Source organism: Scleropages formosus, chromosome 21, assembly GCF_900964775.1.
Source record: "Scleropages formosus chromosome 21, fSclFor1.1, whole genome shotgun sequence".
Lineage (NCBI taxonomy): Eukaryota > Metazoa > Chordata > Actinopteri > Osteoglossiformes > Osteoglossidae > Scleropages > Scleropages formosus.
The window spans coordinates 10,743,475-10,754,536 of record NC_041826.1 but is presented as its reverse complement, the minus strand read 5'-3'; the positions used below and the strand labels follow the sequence as shown (position 1 = coordinate 10,754,536).

The window sequence follows — 11,062 nt, the reverse complement described above, 5'->3', positions numbered from 1 at the left end:
TCATCCATGATCTGTCCACGCACAGCTATCAGAACCAATACCAATTCCAGGAAAAACAAGGAATGGACCAGGTCCCAGTTCACCGTAACAGTGTGCGAAAACACACAATGCAATGGGAAAAGGCAGAGTGGTCACAGTGGACCGGATTCGAACCCAACCCATAACTCTGGAACGGAAAGTGCTGCCCTATGAGGCACTGAACGGTGACATCACCCCCCCCAGAGGTCTTCATACTCACCGGGGTGATGGACTCAGGGGCCTTTCTTCCCAACTATATTTCATACCATGTTGACTAGAAAGAAAATGATCTTTTTTCCAAAGCTCTTCTCAGATCTGCCACATTAAAGAGTATAAATGAAGTGATGAAATAATATACCACATCAGGACATTACTTACAAATGCATAGGAAGAGAAATCTTTGGATACCACAGAGTAAAGGCTTTTTAGGTTCCAGGTTTCTGTAAAACATGAACAAATTGGGAGGAAAGAAAAAACAGCTGAACTAACACAACCAAGAAAATGTAGGCAAACAAAAAAAGGGTTTTCACCAAGACTGTTCATATTACGCAAAGTACAGACTGGACACAGAGGATCCAAAAATGACGTTTGAGAAACCCAAGATGACCTGTTGGGGGGGGGGGGAAAAAAAAAAAAAAAAAAAGTTTTCCCCTTTTATTACTATATAATCACAAACCTGTTTTACATCACTTCTTTCAAAGCAGCTCATACATTTTCTTTTTCACTTACATTTTATAATTTAATAAAATTGAACTATTCCTGTTCAGACAAAAAGGAACAAAACACAAACAACTAAAGAACAGGCCATCACAATACTGCTAAGATGTTTTTTTTTTTTTTTTAATTTCAATTTTTCTTCAAGAAAAATTTAGAAGACTCTGACTAGTAAGGTTAAGCTGGACTCCTTCAAACTGAGTCAGGCAACAAAATGTGCTGTCGTGACAGGTTTGAGTTTGGCAGTAGCGTCCTTTACAACCCTCTGTCCTGCAAAACTTCAGAACGGAAAGCTAAAGATGCAGCATCTCTGCCAGAAAACAGGCTGGACGTCAAACAAGATTGAATTTAAACAGACCGTCATGAGTCACCCGTCAGCGTGGCAGATTACTGCTCACCTCAGGAGACCTTGGTGTAAACGCACATTCAAGGAGGCATGAACTACATTTTTAAGATGAAGCAGTCAGCTTGTGAAGGGCCCCACAGTCCAAGATGAGTTTAGGTTTGAAGGACAAAATGCAGAACATGCCTGTCTGAATCCAAACTGATGATCTTAACCCCGACACACCGCTTTTTAAAGTTAATGTAAACTGCAGAAAGTGTCAAGATGCATTTGGTGCCATTGCTGTTTTTTGCAATACCCCAGATTTCTGATCAACTGTGCTGTAAGACATTTAAGTTGTAATTTGCCCCCTTGGTTAATGCCTATAAACTTGAAATTCCTAATTTTAACAGATGAGCCACAAAAGGCCCAAAATACCTCAACATGAAACTGCACCACTTAAATCATTATCTTTACATTAATGAGTGATACTGTGTCTGTACGCGTGTCTGTGTGTGTGAGGTCTGAGCTACATGTGGCGCCGTCCGGCCTCCAAACAAGTGTCTGCAATGTAAAGATACAGTTGTTGAGGTCTTGCCATTCCACCCTGTTAGGTGGAGTCAAGGAGCTCGAGGAGGAGTCTTTACGAAGCAGGGAGGCCTTGCCGTGTCTCTGTCAGCACGCGACAGTCAAATGTTCCCTGGGGTCCGGCTTTTGGTGGGTTCAGTTAGGTGGCGGCGAATGAGCGAATGGGTGTATTCGTGTGCCGGGTCAGTCACTATATAGGTGTCAGGGGTCAACGTGGGAGAAAGGTCATCAGTCATAATGTCTGTATAGTGCACTGCCCAAGCACCTTATGAGTCAAGAAAGTAGATTTTGTAGAACTTGTTCATTTGCTCCAGGAAGATGAAGGTGAGGACAGTGTGGGGCCCCAGGCGAGCATAGTACGGCGTGAAGCCCTTCCATAAGCTGAAGAAACCCTCTCTGCCCACCACCTTCACCAGGACATCCTGCAGGAAACAGAAAATCAACTACTGCTGGACATACAGTGAGTCTCCAACACAGAGACCATCTAACAATTACAGCAAACCAGAAACAAGCTGTACACTGTCCCATAAGGGCTGAAGAAATTGCAAAACATGCTCCTATGAAACTGGTTATTGTTCTAGCAGTTCAAAATTCCAGTATAAGTTATAAATTAAAAAGTCACCTCAAATAATGGAGCAGCCTGTGAAAAATTATGGAGAACTACACATTTCAACTTTACATATAAACTGTATAGAGGAACACATAACATTTCCCAGTGTGGACTTTGATAGTCTGCTGTCTCTGTCTGGACTCAGTCACTGCTTTTTTTTTTAACCTTAAGCTCAACAGCCCCCCTCCATTTTGCTCTTTTAAAGGTCACAGTTCCAGCTGCCTATAAGCACAGCCCTCAGAGCAGTGGCAGGGGGATTGTGGGCAAGGCTCTCACGCCAACTCACCAGCCCGTTCTTGTACTCCGGCTTGCCATCAATCATTTTCATGTTCTGGATCCTGGGAGAGAAGTCAGACAGGGAGGAGTCAGTGATCCAGGGAAGGAGAAGATCCAAAGAACATTTACATGTGTCACGTCATTCATTCTTCTGGAGTTATGACACCAACACGTGCCAGCACACAGAAAAAAATCAAGACGTTACAGCAACAGGTAGTGGAAAAGAAGTGAGCTCATTTGGAATGCATCAGCAGGTCTTTACATTTCACTCCTGTATTTTTATGGCAGCTGCACTGAAACATTTAATCATTTCCATTCTCTATCATTACATTATTGGTACACTTTGTACACATCTATGGCACTGCTATTCCTATTTATTGAAATCAATGCCAGATGCTTCTGGGATCCAGATTAAGCTTTTAACGCATCAGGTAAAGCAAACTACTGTGAATGGAGTTCAGTTAACTGGGCACTTGAATACAAGGAGGAAACTGACAGGTGTCAAAGTATATGTTGAGAGCAAAAGAGACCCTGTCCAACAGAAGGCATCTGCATTGCATCTGCTTTATCTGCATTTTGGTTCAACAGATCGTCTGCTCACATAGCCACGCTAGAGTTTTCAAGCAAGGAGCAGCACTTAAATAACCAGTTAAATAAACCGGTAAACAGAAGCATGCTTGATATTGGAAATATTTCCTTTTTCCAAAAAAAAAAAAAAAAAAAAAACCTGGTATAACCTGGTTTTGACAATGTCCACGGGCATGGAGGCGGCAGTGGTGACCAGACCGCTGATCATACTGGCACAGAAGTGGCATAGGATGTCGTCTCTGAAGTACCCTAAGGCGGGAGAAAAGGACACAAACTCATGTACAAGACAAGGAAATCTGCACCAAGGAAATCTGACATTTCGGAATGTCAGGGAAACGTACCCTTGTGATAAGATGTGTGTCACCGCTATCATTCACCTGCCTATTGAACAGTTGTGTGTGCGCTACACCTCAAAATAAAACATACAAAATGGCATTTCCTGTATGAGGAACAAAAGGCTAAAGAGAGGATAAAAGGCTTACATTTATTTAGCATACGCTTTTCTCCAAGGCAACTTCCAGTGAACTCTATGTAGTATAATCAGCCCACACACCTTATTCACCAAGATGACTTACACTGCTAGATACACTACTTACAAGGGGTCACTCATCCATACATCAGTGAAACACACTCTCTCTGTAACTCGCACACTATGTAGGACCCTGAATAGCTTGTCTTTGGATTGTGGGAGGAAACCGAAGCACCCGGAGGAAACCCACGCAGACACGGGGAGAACATGCAAACTCCACACAGACTGAGCGGGGATCGAACCCATGTTCTCTCGCACCACCCAGGCGCTATGAGACAGCAGCGCTACTCGCTGTGCCACCGTGCCGCATTGCACCACTACACATTGCGCATACACCACATTGCACCACTACACATTGGGGTTTTATCACCCGTTTGAGCTCACTCTGAGGAAATGCTGTGAAGCCAGCAGCATGCCATTACAGTTATCATATCGCCATTACAGTGAGCGGCTGGGAGGACATGACACGCAGTAGGCAGTGTAGAGGATCAGCACTGAGCGCATCATCTCTTACCAGTGTCCAGCAGCGCCTGTTTAGACTGGGAGTAAGAGGCAAGCTGAGCAGCGTTCACGACGACAGCTCTGGCCATGGTAGGTATACAACCCTGAAACGTAGACACACAAAAGAGGAGCATATTTAACACTCCCTCTCCTGACTCCAGTCTTTCTGCAGGATGGAATCCGCAAAGACCTTTTTGCTCTTGGGTCACAGCAAGTATCTGACAATGCAGTACGTGGGGGAGAACAGAGGAAGTCAAGCAGTGGCGCACCCTCCATAGCGTGGTGACCCCTTCCTCGCGGGTGATCCTGATCAGAGCATTGAAGACATTGGTGTACCCCCTGCGCTGATCCGAGGGCAACCTAAAAGGGAAAAAGGAGGAGGAGTCCATAGAAACCCTAAACTGGAAGCTGAATGTGACTGTTTTTAAAACTCGCTGTACTTCTAGTGACTCCACTGTCTACATAGACACTCCAAGACCACAAATAAAACTGATTGTAACACTGACCTCCTGAGCTACAAGTCATGTATGATAGATAATAAAGACTTTGTAAATGTTACAAGGTTAATAGTTTGTGTTTACATGATGTTATTTATTTTTGTCCCTGGGACTTAATGCATAACTGACCAGAAATGCTGAGTGCCACTGCATCCCCATGCATGCCTCCAACTGGCCAGGTTCACCTGCCCCGCTATCTCCGTTTGCTCACCGGCCGTCGGCAGTCATGCGAATGAGAGCCACCTCGGCGGGCGTCCCCACGAAAGCCCCAATGGCGCCTGCCGTCATGCCAATCAGTGCCTTAATGAAGAAGTTGGGTGGTGTGCCATCAGCCTTGGACAGGCGCTCGAACAGCACCGTGTAGATGCCCAGCCTGGTGGTGGTGTAGGTGGCCTGTCTGAGCAGCCCTGCAGAGAGACTATAGAAGAGCAGAGCAAAAAGGGAGGTGGAGTCATGAGCGACAAGACAGAATGATGAACACAAAAGGGAGGAGTAACAAAGGACGTGGGGGGATATGAGGGAAGATGAAGTGAGACCAAAATCAAGGCTAAGTGATATCTCTAACCTCCATGAAGAGATGCTGCATTAATGTGTTCATGAGAAGTAGCTTACTGCAAAAAATGTAGTTAGTTTGAAAAATTCTTAATATCAAAAACATGCTACAAGACCATAAGAAACAGTTCTGTGCCACTTCAGTCAATTGAGAGTGCTTGTTCTCACATGTACTCTGTGTCTCTCATGTAACTCAAGTTTAGTGAAAGTGAAACCTGGCCAACGCTACCCTGCCCTGTCAGGAATGCCCACCCGGTGTAGATGCCCCGGAAGCCCTCGTTACGCAGGATGCTGGCCACGGCGTGCAGGCTGGTCTTGTACTCCCGCGCCTTGGAGCCCTGACCACTCAGCTGCATGCGGTTCTTCACCAGGTCCAGTGGCTGCACGAACACCGTTGCCCCCATGCTGCAGAAGGAGGAGATCGGAGCAATCAACGGGTGGCGCAAGGCGCGCGTTCGCCGTACGGGAGGCCGTCCGAAGCCAAAGCTTGCCAAAGATTAGAGGCCCAAACACCCTCGCTTGTCCATCGACCGGGACCTGCAGGACTTCACCGACTTGCTGAACTCGGATCCGTATTGTCTGGAGCTGTGGAACAGAACCAAGCAGACAGAGCGGAAAACAAATGCCGTAATACAAAGACCTAACTGTGCAGAGGAGGACCAGAAACACAAACACAGTGTCTCGCCCCACACAGCTGCAGACAGAGACAGAGACACACACAAACACCAGTGCTTCTAACTACATGGGAGCCAAAACAACGTCAGTCTCACAGTTCTACACTCCGATCAGCCCAGCGAAAGCTTCATTTTTGATCAGTGCTACAGTCACCTGTAATTTCTGAACCAAGAGAGCCCAGTGAAGCTACCATTGGGGGTAGAACTGGTCACCCGGGCCTTTCCGGAGCTATACAAGATGGGGCAAGACATCAAACATCAACATATGCACACATGCAAAAGCTGACATTAAAATGTGATCAAACTGGTTTTAAGATAATCCTGTTGTTATGAGTCCGAACATAGCGCTGGAAACCTGTGTACACGGTTTGTCTGAACATCCACAGATATAACATTTCTTCAAACAATCAATAACATCTTTTAAAGCGGCACGACGAGAGGTACGGCCCACGCACGGCGCCGCCGACACCTAGGTAACGGGGAAAGAAAGTCCGACACCAAAGTTTTCAAATCTGGGTTGAAACTCCCGACTTCTCCCGCGAACAGCGGCGCTGGGTTTTGACCCGAGCGGCAGTTTTTGGCAACGAGTCTGGAGGCAATCCATTTGCCACTGGAACGTAACGCAAACCCCAAACAACTCAGGACAAAAAGCTGAGCGTAAGAGTGGTTTGGGTGCAACCGCACAGCTTTTTTTCCCCACCCCGCTACGGTGCAATCTGCCAAGTGCCGTACAGGTTATGAGCCAACAGGGGCCACAGAACACTAAAATGAGGAATTACATGCTACACGTGTCACAATCACAATGCATGCTGAATATCCGTAGCACGTCAGATAGCTGGTTCTATTCGGCGGTTCTCCGGAGGTGCAAGCCCAGCTATTTGGGCACGTTGGCAGTTAGTGGCGGAAAGCGTTACAGGTCACCTGCTGTCACTGCTAGGCGAGAGCAAATAAAGGCAACTTGCAAGTGGTTTACACACCGGACAAATGTCAACCATGGAGCCATAATGATAACGCAGAGAGAGAGCGCGTCGTGTGACGTGTCTGGACACTAAAGGCCTTGGTAAGTCCTGCAGATTTGGCAAATGCTTAAGTTAAATACTGAGGACGACAAAAGCAAAGCCAGGACTCAGGATGAGGGGGGCTGATCGTTTTATGTGTATTTCGAACTCCGGACGAAAGGTCTCCCGAGAGAGATCTGCCGCAGTAATAACACATTTACCACAACATGATCATGAATAGTGTTTTTGAGATTGCACCAAGGAATGATTTTAACCCTTACAACCCCAGCACCTTTCTGAGAGGTACTGAGGTTCTCACTCCTTTTCAATCTCAGCCGTTTCACCGGTGAATTCAGTCAGTTAAACATACTTAGTGTTGCACAACGAATATATATAAGTTACTAGTCATGTTCTGTAGATAATACCGGATAAGGATGCATCGTCGGTGTGTGGACTTCTTGGAATGAGAACAGTGGAGACAGACTGAGAAATTAAAATTAGTGAGTGTGGAGGGATGGTAGTGATGATGACGAGGTCGTTAAGATCACAAGTTCTGCGTAGCCAACGAGATCTGATGCGTAATTTCACTATTGAGTGATCATCATCAGGAGGAATCAGACAGCTATGGGACGGGACGGCTGACATTGAGACGCGACCTCCAGTGCACGCGCACGGCTGACGACTCTCCAGGAACACGTGGCCTGAGAGCAGCTGCTGGTTAGTTAGTTAGTACTACTAGCGCCGGACAGCATCTCGCTGAACTACAACCTCTGCTCTGCACCGAGACTCAAGAAACACACTCCTCCTGCGCCGGGACCGACCAGCAGCTGCACCCGCTCTGGGCTGTAAACGTGACCAAAGTTATGGAAGTGGCAGTTTTCTCACTTACACCATTTATTTATGAAGCGCAGGGCAGGCAGACCCACCCAGCCAGTAGTAAACCAGCTAAAACATGATGATCATGATTTCAACCGTGCTGCACGATCAGCTCACAACGACGGGACGGGAACACTAACGGCTGCTTACCCGGCAAGACCGCCGAAAAGGAACTTTATGGATTTAGGAGATGTTTTCGGCTTCACCGGTTCGGCTGCCATTTTTCGCTAGAATGCCGCAGTCCTGTTCCACCGCACCGATTAGCCAACGGCTAGTACCTCCTTCACGGGCAAGGTGACACCGGGGCTGCGCAGGCGGAAACGTGTTCCTCCGCCAATCACAGACCACCGTTGAACACGTAGTAGGTTTGTCACAAAAGCTGCGCAAGCGGAAACAAGCGTGCCGATCCAATCAGAGAACTCTATTCAGGCGGAACCAAACCTTCTTTCTCCAATCACAGGGCGGAGTTTGGGCGGAGACAATTCCTGGCCCAATCAGAGTCTGGTCTTATTCGACTCGAGCATTCAGCGGCAGTTATGTGCGGAGCCGTGTAACGTGAACCCTGTTGTCATTGAAAAATGACGGATTATACAAATATTTTTGTATTAAACAATTCAAACACTTATACTACAAGAACATTTATCCAGAATAATCAAACCTAATCAGGGGAAATAGACAAATAAAGTAAATAAATAAAAATAAATACACAAAATTACAAAACACTCCAGTAACCAGAGATATTACGTCAACACTAATATAATGTGCAGTACTGTCTTAACGGCGTTATTTTTACACTCCTCAATAGTGTTTATGTACTGCTTAAATTCTTCAAGAAAAACCAAAAAATATGGGCTTTTTATTAGCAAATTTGGATCTGTGTATATGATATTTGACTAAAATGATTAATACATTAATGATATATGCCTGTTTCTCTGTACTTCTATCAGAATGTAAGAATCCAAACAGTACATATTCACAGTGCTAAACAAAATCCTTACACAGTTTATCAGTAATAAATTTAGAGACACCTCTCCATAGCTTTTTGGTATGATGTCAGTGCCAGAACAGGTGAGGCACTGTCTCTAGGTGCAAATTACATCTATCCCATCCTTGAATCTTCTGAGAAAATGCCATACAGGGTAGAATTTGTGTATAATCTTGAAAGGGATTTCCTTAACCTTGTTTGTTAAGAAGTATTTGTGAGTCAGCAGCCAAATTTTCTCCCATGGGACATTGTTAACAAAGGTATTCCAATAAGAAGTGACAAGGTAAGGTGGGAACTTCATTTTGAAACAAAAAACGAACAGCTCTGTTATTATTTCTGAGAGACCGTGAAAAGGAGATCCTTCCACAAGGAGTATCGACTGGATTTGCTATAGAAACAACAGTAAGAGACCTGTCTAAGTAGTCATAGGGCCATAAGGAATAGCCTTCATCATCAAGCCAAACTCTTCCTTTGTAACATGAAACCCAAAATATGGCACAAATTCAGTGTAACTCATAAGAACTCCTTGTGAGGTCATCAACTGGCCCACCAGAGGAATATTGCTGTCGAACAAACTCCTTAAAAAGATACTCCTACCCTTAGACAGGACCTCACCATTGTTCCAAATATAACACCGATGTGGAGAAAAATTGTTCTTGTAAATTAATTTCCATGCCAGCAGAGTCTGTTTGTGAAAGGCTGACAACTTAACCAGTAATTTCTCTATTTTGTAATTGCACATCGGAAGGAATGAGAGGCCACCGATTTGGTCAAAAACTAATTTTGGAATGAAATTCCAGATGGAGGCATCATTTCTCAGAAATTGCTTCATCCAGTTAATTTTAAGAGTCAAATTCAACGTAGTAAAGTCCAAGAAATCAAGGCCACCATTCTTATGTGAGCTGACAGCCACAGACTTCCAGATATAGCAGACTGGATTTTTCCATAGAAAATTGAAGAGCATCTGGTCTATTGTTTTAGCAGTTCTGCTGTCTAAATACACTGAAGAGACAACATAAGTGAGCCTGGAAATACCTTGTGCTTTGAACAGAAGGACGCACCCTTTTAAGGACAGGACCATTTATAACCAAAGATGAAATTTGTTTTTTTTCTTATCAGTCATGGGATTGGAGTTTAGAGCAATTCTGTCCAGTGGATCCTTACTTATCTGAATTCCTAAATATTTTATTTTCTCCTTAATAGGGATGCCACTAATTGATGTTACAGGACAATCCTTCAAAGCAAGCAGCTCACTATTTTTAAGGTTAAGGCACAAACCTGAAGCCTTAGAAAACACTTCAATTAATTCAACACCAGGCTGTACCTGCAAAACATCTTTCAAGAATAAAGCAGTTATCATCCACCAACTGGCATAATAATACTTCTTCCCTCAGTGGAAGTACCTTCCAGACTACTTAACTTAATAAAGTGACAAAAGACTTGAGCAACAAGGAGGAAGAGGTACACAGATACTGGGCAACCCTGCCTAATACCTCTTTTGAGAGAGAATCTTTGGGAGGTGCGATGGCTCAACTTCACAGAGCTGTTACCATTTGCATAGAGGGTTTTCATCATGCTACAGAAGTAATTCCCAAATCCAAAACTTTGTAAACAATAAAAAATTAAGGGGTGCTCAGCAGTATCAAAAGCCTTGTAGAAATCCAGAAACAATATAAAGCTATCATCTACAACAAAATCAGAATAATCAATGAAGTCTAGGACCAATCTTATATTCAAGACGGATTATATGATATCCTTATTTTTTTTCAAAAAATGTTTTTACTTTCGGTGGGGGACGCAGTGGCGCAGTGGGTTGGACTGGGTCCTGCTCTCCAGTGGGTCTGGGGTTCGAGTCCTGCTGGGGGTGTCTTGCGACAGACTGGCGTCCCGTCCTGGGTGTGTCCCCTCCCCCTCCGGCCTTACGCCCTGTGTTACGGGGTAGGCTCCGGTTCCCTGCGACCCCGTATAGGACAAGTGGTTCCGAAAATGTGTGTGTGTGTGTTTTTACTTTGGGGGGTGTGGTGGTGTAGTGGGTTTGGCCAGTGCCTCCTGTGTGGTGGGTCTGGGGTTTGAGCCAGCCAACATTAAGCTTGTGATTCAATAAACGCACAATATTACTGCAGGAGGACGTCTCATGTTCACCTGTGGAACAGGTTCTTCAGACAATTCGAGAAACACTGGTAAAGGTGATTTATTATTTATCTTCTCACGTCCTTTAAGTAAAGGCTTTCTTTTGACATGCAAATGTAACCAATAGGAAGGCGCAGGTTCAAATATTTGAAGGACCCATCGCACCTCATTTTGTAGTGCCCTTGATCAAGGTACTTACCCTGT

The 11,062-nt window shown here is 44.9% G+C and overlaps 1 protein-coding gene across 1 annotated transcript; it reads right to left on the bottom strand.

The window, feature by feature from the left end:
• Positions 1–658: 658 nt before the first annotated feature.
• slc25a11 (solute carrier family 25 member 11) lies at positions 659–8,039 on the bottom strand. Its single transcript, XM_018728949.2, has 8 exons — positions 7,894–8,039; positions 5,448–5,600; positions 4,855–5,061; positions 4,416–4,506; positions 4,160–4,250; positions 3,266–3,365; positions 2,539–2,590; positions 659–2,064 (listed from the first exon to the last, which is right to left on the bottom strand). Exons 1-8 carry the CDS (start codon positions 7,962–7,964, stop codon positions 1,909–1,911), a joined length of 921 nt encoding a protein of 306 aa, XP_018584465.1. The 5' UTR covers positions 7,965–8,039; the 3' UTR covers positions 659–1,908.
• Positions 8,040–11,062: the final 3,023 nt, after the last annotated feature.